Source organism: Muscardinus avellanarius, assembly GCF_963383645.1.
Source record: "Muscardinus avellanarius genome assembly, chromosome: 16".
Classification (NCBI taxonomy): Eukaryota; Metazoa; Chordata; class Mammalia; order Rodentia; family Gliridae; genus Muscardinus; species Muscardinus avellanarius.
In genome coordinates this window covers 56,316,744-56,341,396 of record NC_137802.1, presented here as the reverse complement: position 1 = coordinate 56,341,396, position 24,653 = coordinate 56,316,744, and the positions used below count along the sequence as shown (strand labels likewise).

At 48.9% G+C, this 24,653-nt stretch overlaps 1 protein-coding gene across 1 annotated transcript in view; it reads right to left on the bottom strand.

Moving 5' to 3' along the window:
* The window catches only part of MYL4 (myosin light chain 4), a gene marked incomplete at its 3' end in the record, with an annotated part of 45,023 nt that overhangs the window by 3,169 nt on the left and 17,201 nt on the right, over nucleotides 1-24,653 (bottom strand). The window contains exons 2-6 of the mRNA XM_080712162.1: nucleotides 16,365-16,529; nucleotides 10,526-10,553; nucleotides 4,172-4,321; nucleotides 558-731; nucleotides 44-121 (exon numbers count right to left, since the gene is read on the bottom strand). Coding sequence (XP_080568288.1) covers nucleotides 44-121; nucleotides 558-731; nucleotides 4,172-4,321; nucleotides 10,526-10,553; nucleotides 16,365-16,487 — 553 coding nt within the window. The 5' untranslated portion in view covers nucleotides 16,488-16,529. The remainder of the gene's footprint in view (nucleotides 1-43; nucleotides 122-557; nucleotides 732-4,171; nucleotides 4,322-10,525; nucleotides 10,554-16,364; nucleotides 16,530-24,653) is intronic.

The window sequence follows — 24,653 nt, the reverse complement described above, 5'->3', positions numbered from 1 at the left end:
CAGGCGCTGCTCTGTGCCCTAGGAAGCCAAGCGTCAGGGATACCTTCGTAGTTGATGCAGCCATTGGCATCCTCCTGCCCCGAGAGCAGCTGCTCCACTTCGGCCTCGGTCATCTTCTCTCCTACATGGGGGTTGGGAGTTGTGGGCTCCTAATTATCAACGGTGAAGAAGGAGCAGGCAAAACCCAAGGGTCCCGGGAAGGCTGAAAAATCCGAGATCCTGGATCAAGGAGTGGGCTCCTGCCACGCCTCCCTCAAGGCTTTGGAGGGCGGAGCCAAAGGTCGTGTGGCCCCGCCCACTCCCTGCAGCCTCTAACCCCACTCCCTGCAACCTCCAGGGTGTTAACCAGGACAGAAGCCCAGGTGCCCCTCTCCAGCCTCAGGGGCAAACCCAGCTGCAGCTGCGGACGCTGCTCCTGCAGAGCCCAGGGAGAGAGATCAGCCCTGGTCAGGATGTGCCCCGCGGGACGCAGGGGTTCCTGGAATGTAAACCCCCCAACGTAAGCCACCTGGACAGCGCCCAGCCCTCCCACGTGGGGGCCTGCCCAGCCGGCATACCCAGGGTGGCGAGGACGTGCCGGAGCTCGGCGCCCATGACCGTGCCGTTGCTCTCCTTGTCGAAGACGCGCAGCCCCTCCACGAAGTCCTCGTAGGTGCCCTGCTCCTTGTTGCGGGAGATGTGCTGCAGGATGGGCAGGAAGGTCTCGAAGTCCAGCATCTTGGAGCTCATCTCTTCCGCCGGCCATGGGAGGGCAGAGGAGGCAGGGTGAGCAGCCGCTGGGGGGCAGAGGGACCCGGCCCTGGCAGCTCCCAGGGCCTGGACGGCAGCTGCCTCTGAGGGGCACCCAGTCGGTGCCCCTGGAGGGCAGAGAGCTGCCCCTGGAGCAAGGCAGGAGACTTGGGGCTCAGAGTCTCTTCCCAGAGAGAGGAGGAGAGCAGAGGGGCGGGAGGAGGCTGCCCCTGTGCGCAGCTGGGCAGTAGGGCTGGGGGCAGCACAAACGGGCCACAGGCTCGGCTTCCCGTTCAGTGTGGACCTTTAAGGTGATGGATGCAGGGTCACAGAGGTAAATCGATACAGTTGAAAAAGATTAGTGTTTGCATAACTCTGCATCTGGATTCCACTGCTAAACCACAGTGGCTGGAGTGCCCAGAATAGATTATTTTTGTAGACATGGTAGTGCTTTAAAAGCTTTAATTTAGCAGGTATGGTGGCCCACGATTGTAACCTCAGTACTAGAAGGCTGAGACAGGACCGCAGCCTCAGCAACTTGTGAGGCCCTTCACAATTTAGTGAGACCCTGTTTCAAAATAAAGAATAAAACAGGGCTGGGGAAGGTAGCTCAGAGGTAAAATGCGCTCGCACGCGCGTGTGTGTGTATGTGTGTGTGTGTGTGTGTGTATGACTGAACTAGAGATTGAACCCGAGGGTGTTCTAGCTCTGAGCTACATCACCAGCCCTATTTTACTGTATTTTATTTATTTATCCCACCTCTAAGCTACACGCCCAGCCCTATTTGTGTGTGTGTGTGTGTGTGTGTGTGTGTGTGTGTGGTCCTGGGGGTGGAACCCAGAGGCTTTTCGACCTCCAGGCTATACTCCCAGACCTATTTTCTATTTTATTCAAAAACAGGGTCTTACTAAGTTGCTGAGAGCCTCACTAAGTAGCTGAGGCTGGCTTCAAACCTGCGCGATCCTCCTGTCTCAGCCTCCCAAGTGCTGGGGTTACAAAGTGTGCTACCACGCCCTACTTAATTTTTATTTTGAAACAGGGTCTCACTAAGTTGCAAAAGGGCTCATTAAAATTGCTGAGGCTGGCAGCAAACCTGGGATCCTTCTATCTCAGCCTCCCAAGTCCTGGAATTAAAGGTATGCACCACCACACCTAGCTGAAGTAAGCCATTTTTAAATACCAAAAATTTTGGTATTTTTTATATATATAACTACCCCCTCCTGGGGAAGTGACCCAGGTGGTCCTTTGGCCTCTACGTCCTGATGGCAGGGGTCCAGCCCTCTGGCCCCTTCCTGATCACTTGGCCCCCACCACTCGCATCTTCAGGTAGAGGAGAAAGTGGAGGCCAGTATGAGGCCCAGGCAGCCTCTCGAGACGGCTCACCCTTGCTGGACTCCTGCCCAGGTCTGTCCCCTACCACTTCCACCACCGCCAGGGCCTACACCCCTGAGGACAAGGCTGAGCACATGACAGCTGACCTTCACGAATATGTCACACCCCCTAATCACTCTCAAAATGCCTGCTCACCAAAAGCCACCAAGTTTGGGTACAAAGAGACTTAATTCGTGAGCTAATCTTGAATCTGCTTTAATTTACATTAAGCAAACAACTATCCAACTTCAATGCTCTAACCACCATTAGAAACACAGTATTTGTAACAGCTCACAGTGGTCACGGGAGCTGAGATGGACACCTCTGCTGAGAGCTACTGCATTGGGGAGGCTGGAGAATTCTCACCCAGGCTTCCTACCCAGGGCATGTCCCTGGCGCCTTGAGGGAGCTCAGGTGAGACACTGAAACAACAGCCGATCTCTCCTGCCCCCAAAGAGCTCCCAGCCTCATTAGAGAAACAAGAACAAGCACCAGCTTCATTCTTCAAGGGTCATCTAAGGACCAAAGCTTCTAGATAAATTCTCCCAGGGAGTGGTGGTGCCACACACCTGTAATCCTAGTACTTGGGAAGCTGAGACAGGAGGATCACAGGTTCGAGGCCAACCTCAGCTACTTAGTGAAGCCCTCCGCAATTTAGCGAGACCCTGTGTCAAAATAAAAATAGAAGCCGGGAATGGTAGCACACACCTGTAATCCCAGTTCTTGGAAGGCTGAGACAGGAGGATTACAGGTTTGAAGCCAGCCTCAGCAACTTAGCAAGGTTCCCAGCAACCAAGCAAGACCTTGTTTCCAAATAAGAAATAAAATTGGGCCAGTGGTATAGCTTGGAGGTAGAATGCTTCTGGGTTCAATCCCCAGTGTCAAAAAATAAAAAATAAAAACAGAAAGGGCTGGCGGGTGTGGTGGCGCACGCTTGTAATCCCCACGCTTGGGAGGCGGAGACAGGAGGATCACGCAGGTTCGAAGCCAGCCTCAGCTGGTTTAAGAGACCCTGACTCCAAATAAAATATAAAATAGGTCTAGGAGTGTAGCCCAGAGATAGAGGGCCCTGGGTTCCATCCCCAGTACCACAAAAAAAAAAAAAAAAAAAAAAATAGGGCTGTGAGTGAGCCAGGCATGGTGATACATGCTTATAATCCCAGTACTTGGGAGGCTGAGATAGGAGGATCAGGTTCAAGGTCAGCCTCAGCAATTTAGCAAGGCCCTGTTTCAAAATAAAAATAGAAGCCGGGTGTGGTGCTTGTAATCCCAGTATTCGGGAGGCTGAGACCTGAGGATCACGGTTTCTGGACAACCTCAACTACTTAATGAGGCCCTCTGCAACTTAGTGAGACCCTGTTTCAAAATAAAGAATAAAAAATAGGGCAGGGGGTGTAGCTTGAAGGTCAAATGCCCCTGGGTTCCATCCTCAGACCTGCCACACACACAAAAAAAAAAATCCCCAGAAACAAAGATAAAATAAAAATAAATTCTCAAAAGCTAGTGATGGCGCACACATCTAATCACAGTACTCAGGAAGCTGAAACAGGAGGATCACAGGTTCAAGGCCAGCCTCAGCAATTTAGTGAGGCCCTCCCTCCATAACTTAGACCCTGTTTCAAAATAAAAAATAAAAAGGACTCCCCATGCTTGGGAGGCTGAGACAGGAGGATCACACGGGTTCGAAGCCAGCCTCAGCTACTTAGTAAGGCTTTCAGCAACTTAGCGAGGTTTCCAAATAAAATATAAAAAAGGTGTGGGAGTATAGCCCGGAGAAAGCCTCTGGGTTCCACCCCTAGTACCACCAAAAAAAAAAAAAAAAAAAAATTAAAAAAATAAAAAGGACTGAAGGTGTAGCTCAGAAGTAGATCCAAAAGTAGGGTACCATCCAAAATTTAAATAAATAAAAATAAATGCTCGCAATGGGACTATGGGAACCTGGGTAGGGAAGGCTGGCACTGAAGGGCTCAAGTGGAGGAGAGAGAGCAAGGCTGACGGGAGACATCCATGGGAGACATGGAGCCCAGGGGTTGGCAGGCAGACGCGGGGAGAGGGCCGGAGCTGCGCTCACCTTCAGGCTTGGGCTTGCCCAGGACTCGCAGCACCTCGGCGTTGGTAGGGTTCTGACCCAAGGCCCGCAGCACATCCCCGCACTGCCCGTAAGTGATCTTCATCTCTCCACTCGGGGTCCGGTCAAACAGCGAAAAGGCCTCTTTGAACTCTGCAGAGAGAAGAGCCAGCTACAGGCCCCTGGCCCCCAAGAGAAGACAGGGGCTTGGGGCTGAACAGCAGGTCAGTGTGGTTGTTAAATATGTCTCTGTTAGCTGGACGTGGTGCCACACGCTTGTAATCCCAGTACTCGGAAGCTGAGACAGGAAGATCACAGGTTTGCAGCCAGCCTCATCTACTTAGTGAGGCCCTCCACAACTTAGACCCTGTTTCAAAATAAAGAATAAAAATTTGGGCTTGGGGGTGTAGCTCAGAGGTAGAATGCCCCTGATTTCAATCGCCAGCCACACACACACACAATGTCTCTGTTTCCCTAGGATGCTATCCTCTTCTTGGAACCCACCCCATCTTCTGACAGCTTAAGAGGCAGCCTGGTGCCTCCACCCCGGTCCAGCACTGGACCTGGCTGTCCACAGGATCGGAACGCCTCTTGCCACCATCCCTGCTGCAGGCTCCTCTTTCCCTGGTATAGATGAGACTCCCAACTGTGGAAAACTGTAGAGAAATGAAAAGATCCCAGGAGTGAGGGCTCCTGGGTCTGTTCCTTAAGCAAGCCGGGGAGTGATGGCTCCCCCCACCACCCTCCCGCTCCTGTGAGTGCCAGAGGAGGCAGCAGGACCCACAGGCCTGTGGCACAGTGATATGGCCTGTTCGAGAGTCAAACTATTATCAGTATTTTCTGTTCCAGGCTGAAAGAGGGCTCCAGTCCAGGCAAGGTGACATTGTGGCTTGTGGCAGTCAGACAACTCCAGCTCTGCCATTGGCCCACATGTGGCCTTGGGCTAATTACCACCCTCTGTGGAATCTTGATTTCTCTCTCTCTCTTTTTTTTTTTTTTTTTTGGTATAGGGTGGAACCCAGGGGCATTCTAACTCTGAGTTACACCCCCTGCCCTCTTTTTTATTCTTTATTTTGTAATGGTCTCACTAAGTTGCAGAGGGCCTCACTAAGTAACTGAGGCTGGCCTTGAACCGAAATCCTCGGCCTCCTGAATGCTGGGATTACAAGCATGTACCACCGCGCCCGCCCGGCCTATTCTTTATTTTGAAACAGGATCTCACTGAGTTGCAAAGCGCCTCACTAAGTAGCTGACGCTGGCCTTGAACCGAAATCCTCCTGTCTCAGCCTCCCGAATGCTGGGATTACAAACACGCGCCACCACACTCAGCTGAGTCTTGATTTCTTAGTGCTAAGTGGAATACAGTGTCCACCTAAGCAGGTTGCTGGCAGGATGGCATGCTTGGTGTCTGGAAAGTGGTGGGATAATGGTGGTTATTATGTTGCCTAGGTCTGGAGCCAGATCCATGTTATACAGACTGAACTCCTTGAAAATAGCAGGGCAGGTGTCCAAGCGGTAAGGCCAAATTAATCATTCCTGGGCCCTCTTTAAGGAGCCTTCTTTCTTCATTAATTTGGATTCAACCAATTTATTAGTGGAGAAAATTCGGACTGGGGGTGGCTGAAGTTACCTTATGCTATCCACAAAGAAATGGTTTACTAAGCAGATTAACAGATTAATAAACCAAAGAAGAATGTTTGAACTGCTTGGGAGGAAAGCTGTTCTTAATCTTCTCTAAGTACTTGAGAAATGCTAATTTCTTTAGAGACTGTACATGGATTATTTATAAAATATCCCATATATCAAAGCAGATTCCCCTGGACCTTTATTTACTACTCTTTACTAGGCTTTAGTAGGAATTGAAAAGATATAAATATCTTTCACATTAGTCAATAATTAAATTCAAATTCCATCGCTTGCCGGGCATGGTGGCGCACGCTTGTAATCCCCGCACTTGGGAGGCAGAGACAGGAGGATCGCGCAGGTTCGAAGCCAGCCGCACGCGCTGGCTTAGGAGACCCTGTTTCCAAATAAAAATGTAAAAATAGGTCTGGGAGTGTAGCCCGGAGGTAGAAGGGCTTCCAGGAACCCCAGTACCACCAAAAAAAAAAAAAAAAAAAAAACAAATTCCATCGCTTGCTTATTAACTATATGACCTTGGGAAACATTTAGCCTCTGTAAATAAAGGGTACCCAGCTTATAGAGTCCTTAAATTATACTCATACTAGTACTATAATATATGCAAATACAATAATGTATATACAACTTTTAACATAATGTCTGTAATTAACCAAGAAAAAGAAAAAAATCTTTCACTAGGAATAGTTGTAGAAGTATTGGCAGTTGACCAAAGCCCAAATTGGAAAAAGATGTTGACTTTGCTGATGATTACTGACTGCAGCTATTTGATATGTGGCAATAATTCAAGCCAGGTGTGATGTGCATGGTTGTAACCTCACATTTGTAATACTTAGGAAGCTGAGACAGGAGGATTACAGAATCACAGCCAGCTTCAGCAACCTGGCAAGACCTTCTGCAACAGTTGAGACCCTTTTTCAAAATAAAGAATAAAAAACAGGGCTGGGAACTGGGTGTGGTGGTGCACACTTATAATCCCAGTACTTGGGAGGATAAGACAGGAGATCATAGGTTCATAGCCAGCCTCACTTAGTCCCTCCACAACTTAGTGACACCCTGTTTCAAAATAAAGAATAAAGCCGGGCGTGATGGCACATCTTGTAATCCCAGCATTTGAGAGACTGAGACCGGAGGGTCACGGTTCACGGACAGCCTCAACTACTTAGTGAGGCCCTCTACAACTCAGTGAGACCCGGTTTCAAAATAAAGAATAAAAAGCCAGGCATGGTGGCGCATGCTTGTAATCTCCGCGCTTGGGAGGCAGAGACAGGAGGATCGCGCAGGTTCGAAGCCAGCTGCGCGTGCTGGTTTAGGAGACCCTGTTTCCAAATAAAAATGTAAAAATGGGTCTAGGAGTGTAGCCCAGAGGTAGAAGGGCTTCCAGGAACCCAGTACCACACACACACACACACACACACACACACACACACACACACACACAAATAAATAAAATAAAGAATAAAAAAATAGGGCTGGGGTATAGCTCAGAGGTAGAATGCCCCTGGGCTCCACCCTCAGACCCGCAAAAAAAATAAAAAAAAGAATAAAAGATAGTGCTAGGAGTGTAGTTTGTAGGTAGAATGTACCCTGGGTTCAATCCCCAGTACTGCAAAAATAAAAAATAAAAGTAAAATAAAATAGTCCTGTGGGTGTAGCTCAGAAGTAGAATGTCCCTGGGTTCAATACCTAGTAACACACACACCCCAAAAAAATTCAGAACCGTTGACCTGTAAAATGAACAAGGAATAACATTAGCATAATAGTTTATATTAATCAATATTTTGCAGCAAGTCTCTGAGATTATTTTACCCTCTAAATGTCCATAAATAAGGATATTGAGGAGCCAGGTGTGGTGGCACACACTTGTAATCCCAGCATTTGGGAGGCTGAGACAGGAGGATAACGGTTTGAGGACAGCCTCAGCTATTTAGTGAGGCCCTTTGCAACTCAGTGAGACCCTGTTTCAAAATAAAGAATAAAAAATAGGACTGGGGGTATAGCTTGGGGTAGATTGCCTCTGGGTTCCATCCCCCATACCACAAAAAAGAAAGAAAAAATCCAAATATAGTATTAAATAACATATGATGTATTATTATTTTGTGTGTGTGTGTATGGTACTAGGGGTAAAACCCAGGGGCCTTTCTACCTCCAGGCTATACTCCCAAACCTGTGTGTGTGTGTGTGTGTGTGTGTGTGTGTGTGTGTGTGTGTGTGGTACTAGGGATGGAACTCAGGGGCATTCTACCTCCGAGCTACACCCCCAGCCCTATTTTTTATTCTTTATTTTGAAACAGGGTCTCACTGAGTTGCTGAGGCTGTGAACCACAATCCTCCTGTCTCAGCCTCCAGAATGCTGGGATTACAAGCATGCACCACCATGCCCAGCTCCAGACCTATTTTTATATTTTGTTTGGAATCAGGGTCTCACTAAGTTGCTGAGAGCCTCACTAAGTAGCTGAGGCTGGCTTCGAACATGTGTGATCGTCCTGTCTCAGCCTCCCAAGCGCTGAGATTACAAGCATGTACCACCACCTTGCCCGGTACATATATGATGTATTATTAAATCCAAATGTATATAGTCAATAAAAGGTACAAGATGAGCCAGGTGTGGCAACACATGCTTGTAATCCCAATACTTGGGAGGCTGAGACAGGAGGATCAAAGGTTCAAAGCTAGCTTCAAGAACTTGGTGAGGCTCTCAGCAACCTAGTGAAACCCTATTTCCAAATAAAATATAAAATAGGTCTGGGAGTATAGCCCGGAGGTAGAAGGGTTTCCAGGAACCCCGGTACCACCAAAAAAAAAAAAAAAAAAAAAAAAAGGTACAAAATGGTGTGTATCACATGTACATGGCTTAACTTGTATAAATTTTATATATACATATATAGGTATATATCTTTATGTTTTTCTCAAAGAACACATAAGAACCTTTTTTTTTTTTTCAGTACTGGGGATTGAATCCAGGGGCATTCTATCTCTGCACTACACCCCCAGCCCTATTTTTTACTCTTTAATTTCAAATACGGTCTCACTAAATTGCAGAGGGACTCACTACGTATCTGGGGCTGGCCACGAACCTGTCTGTGATCCTCCTGTCTCAGCCTCCCAAATGCTGGGATTACAAGCATGCACCACAACACCTGGCTTGAAGCTGCATTTTATCACACTATATATATAACTAAAAAAGGTATATAACTAAAAATCTATACAACTAAAAAAATGTAATGTGTCTCCGTCAAAGATGGAGAAGAGTGGTTGACAAACATCACAGGTGGACCAGGTCACCGTAGTCACCAGCGACCATCCTACCATTGGTGGGTCACCATCTCCGCAGAAGTCACGTTGGGAAGAGGGAAAGCTGGTCCTCGATTCAGTCCCAGTGATGTGAACAGAATTGAGGACTTCCAGATAGCCTGGATAGATCCGGGGGGTGAAGAAAAGAAGACACTAACATTTGTTGACCACTTCTTATGTTCCAAGCAGTCTGGAAGGGTAGCTTAGAACACAGGTCTGGAATCGGAGTGCCTGAGGCTGAATCCTGAGCTCCCAATGACTGCCACGTGGCCCTGGACCAGCCACCCAACCTTTGGAGCTTCAACTTATTTACCTGTAAAATGGAGTGTTCACAGCTACTGCCTGGTAGGGTTGCTAGAGTTAAATGAGTTCAGAAGAAAATGTACTTAGAAACCTGGTGTGGTGGTGCACACTTGTAATCCCAGTACTTGGGAGGCTGAGACAGGAAGATCAAAGGTTCTCTGCCAACCTCAGGTACTTAGTGAGGCCCTCTGCAACTTAGTGAGGCCCTGTTTCAAAATAAAGAATGAAATAATAGGGCTGGGGGTGTAACTCTAAGGTAGAATGCCCTGGGTTCAAACCCTAGTACCAAATATATATATACTCAGAAGCTAGGCTTGATGGTGCACACCTGTGATCCCAGGACATGGAGGCTGAGACAGGAGGATCACAGTTTTGAGGACAGCCTCAGCTACTTAGTGAGATCCTGTTTCAAAACAAAATAGGGCTGAGAGTATAGTTTGAAAGTAGAATGCCCCTGGGTTCAATCCCTACTACCACACACACAAAAAAAAAGGCTTAAGGAGGTGCCTGGTACTAGGTGCTCACTGAATTGTGCTGTGTGGGGAGCCATTAAGGCTTTCCCCTAGGTTAATGTTTCTGACTCAGCTGACTGTCCTTTGCCCAGAGTCAACAAGGTTTGGGGTTATGGAAAGTTCAAAAAGGTCTGAGATAGGTCTGAGATCAGGTGGTGATGGCACGAGGGCATTGATCTGCCTGTAGTGTGTGTGCTTTGGATTTGGTCTTTATTGTATTCCGGTGGTGATGGCACAAGAATGTTGATTGACCTGTAGCTGTGTATAAATACCTCTGGAAAAACAAACCCAGCGTCGGCGCAATAAAGACGAGATTGACCCAGAGGTAGGCGTCAGCCAGGAGCGTCGGCGCAATAGGGAATACTGACCCAGGAACAGAGGTCAGCCAGTAGAGATAGTGGGCTGGCGGTCCCCCCACGTTAGAATTAAAAATTCTTCATCCTCATGCCTCTCTTCAGAACCCGCACTTTTGCCGGCTGCTCCGGCATTGCTGGAATGATAACTATTACTGTTACCGAGTGAACAACTCTTCTCCTTCCTCCTCTTCCTCCTCCCCCTCCTCCCCCAGGAAAGTGCAACAGAGCCAGGAAGGTGGGTCGTGGGTACTCACCTTCGATCTGGTCTGCACTGAACTCGATCTGTGGGGAGAGAAACAGAGCGGTGAGGGCGGGGCCTACCCAGCCTTCCTAGGGGAGTCTGGTCACCTCCTGCAGGCACTGCTGAGAAGGGGGAGACCACGGGCGGCGTGTAGAGCACCACCCCTGATCAACAGCCCACAGATGACAGGCTATAAAATAATGCAGCCTCCACAGCTCTCTCAGTACCCAGAGAGAAAGAGCAATCATCTAGATCACTCTAGATTGACAGTGACTCTCCCCCGAGATTCCTTTGCCAAAGGTAAATTCCTGCTGGAGGTGGTGGCACAGGCCTGTCATCCCAGCACTTGGGAGGCTGAGACAGGAGGAGCCCAGGTTGGAGGCCAGCCTCAGCAATTAGCAAGGCCCTCAGCAACATAGCAAGAGTGCTGGGTGTGTCGATCAGAGATAGAATGCCCCTAGGTTCAGTACCCACTACCTAAATAAAAGGTAAATTCCTCGTCTAGCCAGCCATAAAGTGCCCTCACTGTTACCCCTTCAGTCTCTCCCCAGTCCACCATCTGCTGAGGAGCAACACTCCTTCCCCCTTGGGTGCCCACCTCTCCCCACCCTCAGAACGACTCCTTCTCTACCTGATACTACCAGTCACCTCCTTCCATGAAACCTTCCCGCCCATCTTCCCACCAACTCCTTTAGCACATGCCCCTCTCAGACACTCAGAGCAGCGAAGGTGACTTGCGTAGCCCCTGACACTTGCAGATATTCTCTAGGCATGCCTTTTATTTGGACTCTGTCTCTTTGAAGCCAGGGTTCCTGTATGGCACAGATTTTTGTCGTTGTTTACTGAAATACTTTGGCACATAGTAGGCATGCATATGCCTACTGTGGTAGCTCTGAGGTAGAGTTCCCTTGAATTTCACTCCCAGTATCAAAGAAAAAAAGTTTAAGCCAGGCATGGTGTGCACGCTTGTAATCCCAGCATTCGGGAGGCTGAAACAGGAGGATCATGGTTGGCTGATATCTTCAGCTTCTTAGTGAGACCTTCTGCAATTCATTGAGACCCTGTTTCAAAATAAAGAGTAAAAAATAGGGCTGGAGGTGTAGCTCAGAGGTATAATGCCCTTGGGTTCCATCCCCAGTACCACAATTAAAAAAAAAAAGTTTAATGAACAAATTAATTGTGGGCTTTCTCCTGTATCATCCTTAAAGAAAAGGGAAGCAGTAAGCACCTTGTCCCTAAAATGCCACTTTCAGTTCACAAAGACCTAGCCAAGCCCAAGGAGCTACAAGAGACAGCCCAGAACCAGAATGCGTAGATAAGTATTATCTAGAAAGGCGCTGCTTCTCCAGCGTGCTGAGAACTGGATGGAGTTAGTGTTGTCTGCAGAAAGTGGATTTCTTCCGGCATACCAGGACTGCCACTCCTTAGGGTGGTGGTCATTCAGGAGAAAAAGCAAAATAGGTAACTTAGGCTGTCTCTGCTTCTCTAGCCTAAGATATCCAGCCACAGTGAAACTGAAGTGGAGCTGAGGACCCCGGGGATAGGACGCGCGTCACTCGGCCAGCTGGCCACCCAGCACACCGCAGAGGAGGCGCTGCTGGTGCCGCCCAGCGAGGGACAGCACTGGATCTGTTCAGCCTGCGGCCCCTGGGCCTTTCTCCCAGACATTTCTCAATAAGGCCTTATGCCTCAGGGGCTGCTGACTCTGGATATTCTGTTTTATCTCCAGTGCCTTAGGCATAACTGTGCTGTGGACTTGACACACCCATAATGCATAATCAATACTGAGTACAAAAGAAGGAATGGGAGGCTCTGAAAATGAGTAGCAATGACCAAACAGGAGACATCATTTGTGTGCGTGTGCGTGTGTTACTGGGAATGGCACCCAACCAATGGCCTTCTGCCTCTGGGCTACAATATTTTATTTTATTTTATTTTATTTTATTTTATTTTATTTTATGGTACTCAGGGGCATTCTACCTCCAAGCTACACCCCCAGCCCTGTATTTTTTTTTTTTTTTTTTTTTGGTGGTACTGGGGTTCCTGGAAGCCCTTCTACCTCCGGGCTACACTCCCAGACCTCTTTTTACATTTTATATTTGGAAACAGGGTCTCCTAAGCCAGCGCGCACGGCTGGCTTCGAACCTGTGCAATCCTCCTGTCTCTGCCTCCCAAGCGCGGGGATTACAAGTGTGCGCCACCACGCCCGGCCTTTATTTTTTTATTTAAAATACAGTCTAGCTGGGCATGGTGGCGCACGCTTGTAATCCCAGCATTCGGGAGGCTGAGACCTGAGGATTGCGGTTCGCGGACAGCCTCAGCTACTACTTCGTGAGGCCCTCTGCAACTTAGTGAGACCCTGTTTCAAAATAAAGAATAAAAAATAGGGCAGGGGATGTAGCTCAGAGGTCAAATGCCCCTGGGTTCCATCCCCAGACCTGCAAAAGTAAATAAATAAATAAATAAATAAATAAATAAATAAATAAAACAAGGTCTTTCTAGACTCACTACTTGCTGAGGCTGTCTTCAAACCTGAGATCTTCCTCTCAGCCTCCCAAGTACTGGGATTACAGGCCTGTGTCACCATAACTGAGCTTATTTTATTTTTTATTTGGAGGGTCTTACTAAATTGCTATGAGCCTTACTAAGTTGCTGAGACTGGTTTCAAATCTGCAACCTCCTGTCTCAGCTTCCCATGTACTGGGATTGAGATTACAGGCATGTACCACCATGCCTGGCTCGGAAGCAACATTTTTATCAGAATTTTTTTTGAACTAGTAATTGAACACAGAAGCATTCTACCTCTGAGCTATACCCCAGACCTATTTTATTTTTTATTTTATTTATTTATTTATTTATTTTTGTATGTGTGGTACTGGGGGTTGAACCCAGGGGCATTCTACCCCTGAGTTATACCTCTAGTCCTATTTTTTTCTTTTTCTTTTGTGGAATGTGGAACCAGGGCTTTTCTACCTCCAGGCTATACTCCCGGACCTATTTTATACTTTATTTGGAAAGAGGGTCTCAGTAAGTTGCTGAGAGCCTCACTAAGTAGCTGAGGCTGACTTCAAACCTGTGGGATCCTCCTGACTCAGCCTCCCAAGCACTGGGATTACAAGCCTGCGTGCGTGACCACGCCCCACGCCCGGCTCTTTATTCTTTATTTTGAAATAGTGTCTCACTAAGTTGTGGAGGGCCTCACTAAGTAACTGAAACTGGCCACAAATCTGTGATCCTAGTACTTGGATTACAGGTGTGCACCACCATGCCCGGCTTTGTTTTATTTTATTTATATATTTGTTTATTGTACTGTGGATTAAACCCAGGTCATTCTACCTGCGAGTTACACCCCCATCCCTATTTTATTCTTACTTTGAAACAGGGTCTCACTAGGCAGTTCTCAAACCTGCAATCCTCAGCCTCCCAAGTTCTGGGATTACAGGTGAGCATCATCGATGTCCAGCTTTTATCAGAATCTTGTCTGTCATGTTGTGGTCCTCCCCCGGCCCCACCCCGCCCTGGAGCCCCTTGTCAAGTGCGAGCATTCCCAGTCCCTGTGCTGCCTGTGCTGTGCCCACCCTTCTCCTCAATTCCCAGAGCTGACTTCCATAAGGGTCCCTGGAGGTGGCTGTCCTGAGCTCCAGGAGGGGTGGGGAGGGGGCCGCACAAGGTCAGGGAGGAAACCATCTATGCCCAAATATGGATTTTGCCAAATGTGGGTTTGAGGCCAGTGGTGAAGAAGTTAAATGGAGTAGAGGATGCTCTGCATTAACTCTGAGAAAAGGGTGTGATTTGCTGATCCCCAGATGCCAGGCAGCAGGCTTGATGCTTTCTCAGAACAAATCAGAAGCCAGGGCAAGAAGGGCTCTCATGGGGCAGAGGGCCAGCTTCTCCTGCCGGGGCCCAGCCCATAGACAGAGCACATGATGCACAAAGCCTTCAGGCACTTTCAAGGGCTCACACTAGCCTCAGTTTCCCCAGAAGGAGCCATAACCAAGCCCGGGGAGTGGGGCACCTGCCTCCATCTCTTGGTCAAGCTGGTTCTGCCTAGCTCCTGCCTCTTGCCTCTTGTGGGATTACTGTGGCTCAACCCAAGGTCCTTGGCATGGTGGTAATGTCAGGTATCCCTGCTGTGGGTGCTGGAAATCCTGAGAAGGCAGGAGGGCCACGTGAGCAGAGCCCTGAGTCTAGATTCCCTGCCTGTTTGTCACAAAACCTGGTCCTGTGCTTTTGATTTTTGGTGAACCCAGGGGCACTCTACCTCCAAGCTCCACCCACCCCCTCGGCATTATTTGGACCAGGTTCTCACTAAGTGGCAGAGGGTCTCACTAAGGTGCTGAGACTGGCCTGCAACCTGCCATTCTCCCGTCTCAGCTTTCCAAGTACTGGGATTGATTACAAGTGTGTACCACCAGGCCCAGCCTTGTGCTATTATTTTGACCTGATTCTTCATCACCCTCAGGCCTGCCCCAAGGCTGAGATCCCCAGGGGCCTTCCACTCCCAGCCTGTTATTAATAGTACTTCATTCCAGAAGCCACCCGACCTCTCCCATTCTGGTGCCAAGGCTTAAAACCTCTCCTCTCTGGAGGCTTCGAACCCCTCCCCTTTTGGCCCACCCCCTCCCCGGTCATTCTTTCAGCAGCTGGGCTGGATAGCTGGGAGTCCAAGCATGACTGAGTCAGCCAGAAGAAGCCAGGGAACTCCAGGGAGAGGAGCGATCCAGGAAGAACGGGGCTGGGCAGGGAGGGAACCGAGCTGGGGAGGCAGAGGGAAGTGGCCTGGCTCCTCTGGGCTCAGGGAGGGCCCCAGCTGGGTTGGGCCAGGTCTGCTGCAAACTGCAGACAGTAGTCCAGGATGAGGCCACAAACAAAGGGCCCATCTGGGTAAAAAAGAAAAGAGGAACCTAGGCGTGTGTGTGTGTGTGTGTGTGTGTGTGTGTGTGTGTGTGTGTGTGTTTTACCCCGGGGGCATTCTACCTCTGAGCTTCATCTCCAACCCATTTTTTTGGGGGGGGAAGCAGTACTGGGGATTGAACCCTGGAGTGTTCTACCTCTGAGCTCTTCCCTTCAGCCCTATTTTTTGTTCTTTACTTTGAATCAGAAGCTCACTAAGTTTCAGAGGGCCTCACAGAGTTGCTGAGGCTGGTCTCGAACCTGCAATCCTGCTGCCTCAGCCTCCCAAGTACTGGAATTACAAGGGTGCACCACCATGCCCGGCTCCTATTTTGGTTTTTATCTGGGGTTTCAGTAAGTTGCTGGGGGCCTCGCTAAATTGCTGAGGCTGGCCGTGATCCTCCCTTCTCAGCCTCCCAAGTACTGGATCACAGGCGCGCACCACCTGGCTCCCAGGCTCCCCTTACCTCATCTACTGCCCCCTCCACACCCCATCTACAGTGTTTGTGAAGAAGGTCTTTCCCAGGCCCCCACACAGACATCATCCTCCCCAGCTGCTTAGCTCTCCTGGCAACTCTCTCTGTGTGTCTGTTCTCCATAAAGGTATCATACCAGGTAGGAAAAGATCAGGCTGTGGTGGCCCTCAAAGCCCCTTAAAAAACATCACGCAGTGGTTGGCTGTACCTCCCACCATTCCTGACTCTGCTGGGCAAATGCGAGACGCCAGGCAAGGCTTCCTCGGATGCGGCAGCATCCTGCTCTTAAGGGGGGAGGCCTAGGACCCAAAAGCCCTCATCAGCCCCATCCAGTGCTGCTCTGCTGGCCCTGGAGGCTGTGGTCCGGGGCACGGACCCCACAGTCCTCACCCTGACCTGGCCTCTGTGAAGTAGCTCTGTACCTCCAGGGCAAATAGGATCCCGGTTGTCACCCCACCCTCCTGCCAGCTCAGCTGCACTCACCTTCACACTCTTGGGGTCAAAGGCAGGTTCTTTGGGGGCCTCAGGAGCTGCGGCCGGCGCCGGGGCAGGGGCTGCGGCGGGCTTGGCCGCCTCCTTCTTGGGCTCGGGCTTTTTGGGAGGCATGTTGTCCTGTTGGGATCTTCCGTGGATGCGTGGATGCGGGACCTGAGGAGGAAGCGAAGGATGCGGCTCCTGAGAGAGAAGGCAGGAGACTGGGCTGCCTCCCTCCATTTTTATCCTGGGCAGAAGCCCCCACAGAGGGGGTGGGTGACAGCAAGAGCAACTGTGCTGACTATAAAAGGAAGAGACGGCAGCAGGGTACAGCTGACAACTGTGTATTGTCACTAGGTCTGGGGCCAGCGGCCCCCTCCCCCGACACACACCTCACTCCTCAGGGCCACCATCTCTGGGCCAGGCTGACCCCTTCCTGCCTATCGGTGGACACTCAGAGGGGCCAGGGAACAGACCCCCTTCAACATGCCAGAGGCGCCAGAGAGATGAGCTGACCCCAGCAGCTGATAACCCTCACACAAAGCCCAGGGCACAGGCGGCTTTTTTTAGCCCCTCCTGAGCAGAGGCAGACAACTTTATATTCCTTTTAAGCCAAGATTTTTTAAGCTGAGAGCCCGCTGGGCCCTGTGCTCAGCAACCGCGGGTCCTGCCAACCTCACTGTCCTAAGCCCTCCCCCTCTGCAGGATGCAGTCCTCCACTCTCCAGAGCAGTCGTCCCAGGCACACCCCAAGCCCCAGGTCCCCCAGGACCTGCCCTCCCTCTCCCGCCTCCCTTCACCACCCACAGTCATTCATTCAACAAGTACTGACTGCTGTGTCCAGGGGACATAGGTAAGAAGCAGAGGAACAGTAGAAAGTCAGGAGTGGAAGGCCAGAAAACTTGGGATTAAGGTTTTTTGTTTTTGTTTTTGTTTTTATTTTGTTTGTTTGGTGCTGGGGAGTGAACCCCGAGGCATTCTATCTCTGAGCTACTACCCTGGCCCCATTTTATTTTTTTATTTTGAAACAGGGTCTCACTAAGTTGTGGTAGGCCTCGCTAAGTGGCTGAGGCTGGCTGTGAACCTGTCATCCTCCTGTCTCAGCCTCCCAAGTACTAAGATTATAGGTGTGCACTACCATGTCCAATTGGGATTTAATTTTTACTCTACCTCTAACTCATTCTGTACCCTCTGGACAGTGTACGATGTGTGCCCACACACAGGTACGCGTTCATGCAGTATTTACTGTGTGTCAAGCACTGTTAAGCACCATTCCTGTAAATTCTCATTAAAACTTCATAATCCTATAAGGTAGATACTATTCCCATTTTAGACATGTGGAGATGGAGTCTAAAAATGGTTGAAAAACTTGGCCAAGGTCATTCAGCTATGAGCTAGGATTAGAACCCAGGTAGGTGTGTACTTTAATCATTTATATTATCTTTCCATTTACGTGGGAGAAAGGTGTACATGTTTGTGTATTCATCAGAAAGGTCAGGAAGGTTCAGCTGTTAACAGGAGACACGCCCTGGGAACTTAGGGGATGAGGGCAGAAGCGTGACAGCAATTTGTAGATTTTTGCTTTTTCGCTTCCTATATTAATGGAAAATTTTGGTAAACACAAAAAATTTTTTACTGCCAGGTGTGGTAACACACGCTTGTAATCCCACTACTTGGGAGGCAGAAAGAAACAGGAGGATGACAGGTTTGCAGCCAGCCTCGGCTACTTAGTGAGGTCCTCCGCAAGACCCTGTTTCAAAATGAAGAATAAAAAATCAGGCTGTAGGTGTAGCTTGGAGGTAGAATGCCCCTGAGTTCCATCCCCAGTACTGGAAAAAAAATCTTATAAGTAAATATGTACTGTTTTTGCTTTTAAAAATGTTCAAAATAGCCAGGCATGGTGGTGCACACTTGTAATCCCAGCATTCAGGAAGCTGAAACAGGAGGATCGTGGTTTTTGGCCAGCCTCAGCTACTTAGGCCCTTTGCAACTCAATGAGACCTTCTTTCAAAATAAAGAATTTAAAAAAAAAAAATAGGGCTGGAGTGTAGCTTGAAGGTAGAATGGCCCTGGGTTCCATCCCTAGTACTTCAGGGGGGGAAAAAATGTTCAAAATAAAATATTCAGCTGCTCTGTAGAATTCTGAGGAAAAAGAGGAACAAACCTGAGATAGGCAGTTAAGTCGCTCCGCCTTTCCAGGCCCGGTTTCCTGGCCTGTGAGCAAAATCAGTGACTGCAGAACACCCGGTCCCTGCTGGCTCCTAAACCTACAATTGTAGGCGCCTTGGAACCCACATCTGCCTGTCCCAGGCTCGCTGTCCCAGATCATTACTTGCAGAGCCAAAAGGGCCCTTAGAAGTTGGTCTTGTCCCGTCCTAGTTTACAGGTAAGGAATCCAAGCCTAGGGAACTTTTTGAGCTACCTCAAGACACTTAGCTCTGCAGAGGTGGCTCTGGGCCAGGGTGTGTGTGTGTGTGTGTGTGTGTGTGTGTGTGTGTGCGCGCGCGCGCGTGTGTGCGTGTATGTTTGTGTGTGTACTGGGGATTGACCCCAGAGACATTCTACCTCCAAGCTACACCCCCAGCCCTTTTATTTATATATATATATGCAGTATTTACTGCGTGTCAAGCACTGTTAAGCACCATTCCTGTAAATTCTCATTAAAACTTCATAATCCTATAAGTTAGATACTATTCCCATTTTAGACATGTGGAGATGGAGTCTAAAAGTGGTTGAACAACTTTTAGTTATTTAGTGGTTGAATATATATATATATATATATATATATATATATATATATATATATACGGTTTTGTGTGGGGGGGTACTGGGGTTCCTGGAAACCCTTCTACATCTGGGCTACACTCCCAGACCTATTTTTTTTTATATTTTTATTTGGAAACAGGGTCTCCCAAGCCAGCGTGGCTGGCTTCAAACCTGCGTGATCCTCCTGTCTCTGCCTCACAAGCACGGGGATTACAAGCATGCACCACCACGCCTGGCTTTATTTTATATTTTGAAACAGGACCTTGCTAAGTTGCTGAGATTGATCTCCCACCAGCTATCCTCCTGTCTCAGCCTCCCACATACTGGGATCACAGGCACGGGCCACCACACCTGGCTTGGGCCTGGTACTTCTGGATTCCAGACTGCAATACTCTCTTACACCACACTTTCCCTCCCTTGACTTGTACACACAAACTGCTCATGAGTAGAAAATCCTTCGAAAGCAACTGAGGCAGAAGCCAGGCATGGTGGCACACACTTATAACCCCAGTATTTGGGAGGCTGATGCAGGAGGATCCCAGGTTCAAGGACAGCCTCAGCAACTTAGTGAGGCTCTTGGCAATTTAGGGAAAACTTTTTCAAAAATAAAAAATAAGGCTGGGGTGTAGCTTAGAGGTAGAATACCCCTGGGTACACTCCTCCGTATCACAAAAATATAATAAAATTAAATGAAAATTTAAAAAGTAAAAAGGAACTAGGCATGGTGGCACACCCTTGTAATCCCCGCACTTGGGAGTCTGAGACAGGAGGATCGCACAGGTTCGAAGCCAGCCTCAGCTACTTAGGGAGGCTCTCAGCAACTTAATGAGACCCTGTTTCCAAATAAAATATAAAATAGGTCTGGGAGTGTAGCCCAGGGATAGAAAGCCCCTGGGTTCCATCCCTAGTACCAAAAAAAAAATGTAAAAAGGGCTGGAGGTGTAGGTCAGAGGTAGAACACCCCTGAGTTCAATGCTCAGTACCAAAAAAATAAAAAGGAGCCAGCCATGGTGGCGCATGCTTGTGATCCCAGCATTTGGGCAGCTGAGACAGGAGGATCGTGGTTCACAAACAGCCTCTACTACTTAGTGAGGCCCTTTGCAACTCAGGGAAGCCTTGTTTCAAAATAAAAAATAAAAAACAGGGCCAGGCCAGGGGTATAGCTCGGAGGTAGAATGCCTCTGGGTTCCATCCCAAATACCACAAAAAAGAAAGGAAGGACAGAAGGAAGGAAGGAAGGAGAAAAGTAATGGACAAGGCAGGAAAAGGGCTACTTCTCAGTTCACCTTTCCCCCCATCTTTCTTCCTCCTCCTTCCTTTTTGCACATCAAACCTGCCCTTGTACCTCTACTTGCATCCATTCCTTTCCCTGACTTCATTCGCAGGGGACTGGGAGCCCCCTCCTTGCTCTCTGCTCCCCTACATCCCTTCCTGGACCAGGTGCCTGTGGGTTTCTGGGGAGACCCACAACCCGAGATTTCTACAGAAGCTTGTGGGAAGCGGCACGCCGGGAGCTGGACGACCCAGATAGGCGCCCGGCTTCACTGGCTACTTCGCCTCTCTGGGCCTCAGCTTGCTCATCTCTAAGGCAAAAGAAAATCAGGAGCTTTCAGAAAATGTTCAACAGAATCAAGCCTAAGGTTCCACAGACAGGCTTCTGGCTGCAGAGCATGTAGGCTCGCTGCCGTGCCCGAAACAGCCCCCTTTTGGGGGTCCATGGTCATTTTCAAAGAAATAGCTCCATGGCTTTTAAATTTTAAATAACCACTGAATAAAATGCTCTCATGTGCCCCCTTCCAGTAAAAGAAAGAACACACACACACACACACACACACACACACACACACAGTCGTTCTAGTCATTCTAGAAAGAAGCATGATTCTCAAAAGAGACCTGGGAGGTTGTTTTTATCTTTTCTTTCCTTTAAAAAAAAAACTCTAGAGAAGCAAAAATATCAAGTCTGCATGGAAACAGAGCTGTGAGGTGAGCTGAGAAAGATCAGTGGGGCTCTGGGGCCCTCCAAAAATAGGGAGAGTGGAGGCTTCCGGCAGGCAGACTGTCTGAAAGCTGGCTTTACCACTCCCTAATCGGGGGTGAGAACCCTCAGGACCTTAACAGCAAACATCTCCTTCCCAAGTGGTCATGAGATTCGTGAGCAATAACGTGAGGTGCTAAAAACAGCCCCTGGCACAAGGAAATGTCCATTCCCCCTCCTCCTCCTCCTCCTCCTCCTCCTCCTCCTCCTCCATCATCATTGTCATCGTCTTCTTCTCCCCCCTCCTCCTCCATCGTCTTCGTCGTCGTCGTAGTCTTCTTCTTCTTCTCCTCCTCCTCCTCCTCCTCCTTCTCCTCCCCCTCCTCCTCCATCTTCTTTGTCTTCTTCCTCCTCCTCCTCCTCCCCCTCCCCCTCCTCCTCCTCCTCCTCCTCCATCATCATTGTCATCGTCTTCTTCATCTTCTTCTTCTCCCCCCTCCTCCTCCATTGTCATCTTCTTCTTCTTCTTCTTCTTCTTCTTCTTCTTCTTCTTCTCCTCCTCCTCCTCCTCCTCCTCCTCCTCCTCCTCCATCATCATTGTCATCGTCTTCTTCATCTTCTTCTTCTCCCCCCTCCTCCTCCATTGTCATCGTCGTCGTCGTCGTCGTCTTCTTCTTCTTCTTCTTCTTCTTCTTCTTCTTCTTCTTCTTCTTCTTCTCCTCCTCCTCCTCCTCCTCCTCCTCCTCCTCCCTCCTCCTCCGTCGTCGTCGTCGTCTTCTTCTTCTTCTCCTCCTCCTCCTCCTCCTCCTCCTGATTCTTCTTCTTCTTTCTTGTGGTACTGGGGATGAAACTCAGGGGCATTTCTACCTCTGAACTACACCCCAGACCTATTTTATTTTTTATTTGGAAACAGGGTCTCACTAAGTTGCTGAGACTGGCTTTGAACCTGTGTCCTCCTACCTCAGCCTCCCAAGTACTGGGTTTACAAGCCTGCACCACCATGCCTGGCTCCTCCTTTGCTTCTCCAGGCCCGCAGAGCCAGAGGCATAGTCAGGCTGCTAGGATTTCCCTAAAGGAACTCCTGGAGAGGAGTCTACATGAGGGAGAGATGAGGAAGGGGGACAGTGGTTAAAGGGATTGTGAAGTGCCAGTGTAGGAATGAGGAAGAGGTGGAAAGGAATGGCAGAGGGGGCAGGGCATGAAATATTTGTGGTCCAGACAGCATGTGCAGGTCGCTTGGGGTCAGGAGGCTGCCTGTCAGGGAACACTCAGAAGAGCAGCCTACCTGCCTGAAACCTCAGGCCACAGGAACCTCAAGGGGAAATCAGTTTCTGATTCTCTTTCAGCAATCTCAGGAAAAAAAGTGCCCAGCACCTCAGAAGCAACTAGAAGAAAGCTGAGGTTTCAAGGCAAGAGTCAGGCATCCATGTCCAGGTAGGGAGTCTAAGATGGTGGCACACATCTACTATCCCAATACTTGGGAGGCTGATACAAGAATAATCAGGGGTTTGAGGCCAGTCTTAGCAACATTATCAGCAACCTAGGGAGATCCTGTTTCAAAACAAAAAATAAAAAGGGCTGGGGGTTTGGCTTGGAGGTAGAACGTCCCTGGATTCAATCATCAGTACAAAAGAAAATAAAAACCAGAAAAAAGAATCCAGATGGGGGACACTGGCCTGGTTTGGATGAAAACTCATGATACCCACATTTCACTGGAGCCCAGCAACTGTGGAGGTTTCACCTTCTCATGCTCCTCTTCTGTGTCCTGATCACTGACTGTGACATTCACATCTCATCTATCTTGAGTATCCTTCACAGTGCCTACAATAGGAACATACCACACTGGCCAATCAGAGAAAAGGATAAGGAGAAGATGCAGAAGTGTGAAGAGACAAGTATAGCAGTGGGTGCTGGCGGCCTGACAGCCGCCTCTGGGAAGCATCTCGTGGTGCCTGAGCCAGGAGCGCCCCCCCCCAAATGCTCCCACTGGAAGGACTTCAACTTCAGAGGATTGAAAAGGCAGGATAGAATTTCCCACCAACAAGTTTATATCAGATGTCAAATCTGGAGACACATGCAGAGAGCTGACATCAGTCCTCCTCTGGCCACCTCCATTACCTCTAACCACAGAGCCCGCTGCCTGGGGTTGGATGCTGCTGACCGCTGGCCTGGCTGTGAATGTTCTGTCCTTGTCCCCCTCCCCCCTCCCCCCTCAGTTTCTCAGAAGCCTGGACAGGGCGCGAAATGCCTTAGTCAACACTGCACTCACAAATCCCAGGCAGGACAATGGGTAATTTGGGCTTTATTGCAAGGCTGAGGTTAAACAGGCCCATGAGGCCAAGCATGGTGGCACATGCCTATAATCCCAGTATTTGGGAAGCTGAGAAAGATTTGCAGATTTGAGGGGAGTCTCAGCCATGTAGCAAGACTCTCAGCTACCTAGCAAGAACCAATTTTAAAACAAAACCTAAAAGGGGGGCCAGAGTGGTGATGCACACCTGTAATCTCAATACTTGGGAGGCTGAGACAGGAGGGTTGCAGGTTTGAAGTCAGCCTCAACAATTTAGTAAAATTAGCAACAGGAGGTCTTGGGATATAGTTCTGAGGTAGAGTGCCCTTGAGTTCAATCCCTAGTATGTATGTATGTATGTATGTATGTATACACATATATATACACATATATATACACATATATGTGCATATATATGTCAAATAGCCTTCTCCTAAGGCTACTTTCATGGGGCAGGGTGTGAGGCCCTGACATGAGGAGTTGTTTTGTGAGGTCGGGCCTGACTGATTTAGGAGTTCTGAAGGCTAGGGTTCTCAGTTGTAAGGTTCATCCACCCCCAAACTGTACCACCCCACCCCTAACCAATGGCACAGGTATGTACTGTTGGACAGAGCAACCCATAAATCCAAAGACAAAGTAGTAAGACAGGTGAGAAGCAAACTAAGTCAAAAGATACAATTAAGCTGGGTATGGTGACCCATGCTTGTAATCCCAGTACTTGGGAGGCTGAGACAGGAAGATGGAAGGTTCACAGCCAGCCTCAGCTACTTAGTGAGGCCCTCTGCAATTTAGTGAGACCCTTTTTTAAAACAAAAAAGAAGGAGCCAGGCCGTGGTGGCGCACGCTTGTAATCCCTGCGCTTGGGAGGCTGAGACAGGAGGATCGCACAGGTTCGAAGCCAGCCTCAGCTACTTAGTGAGGCTCTCAGCAATTTAGTGAAACCCTGTTTCCAAATAAAATATAAAATAGGTCTGGGGATATAGCCTGGAGGTAGAAAGCCTCTGGGTTCCACCCCCAGTACCACAAAAAAATAAATAAATAAAAATTAAAAAAAGAAGGGGGGTGGTGAATTGGCTCAGACCACCCTCCCCCCATGCCATTCTGGCATGGGGCTGTAACTATTTTCTGTATTTCTATCTTTTTAATAAAAACTTCTTTAAATCTTCAAAAAGAAAAGAAAAGAAAAGCCAGGCGTGGTGGTGCATGCTTGTAATTTCCACACTGGGGAGGCTGTGCCGGAGCCAGCCAGCAAGAGTAGGGGTTCTGAA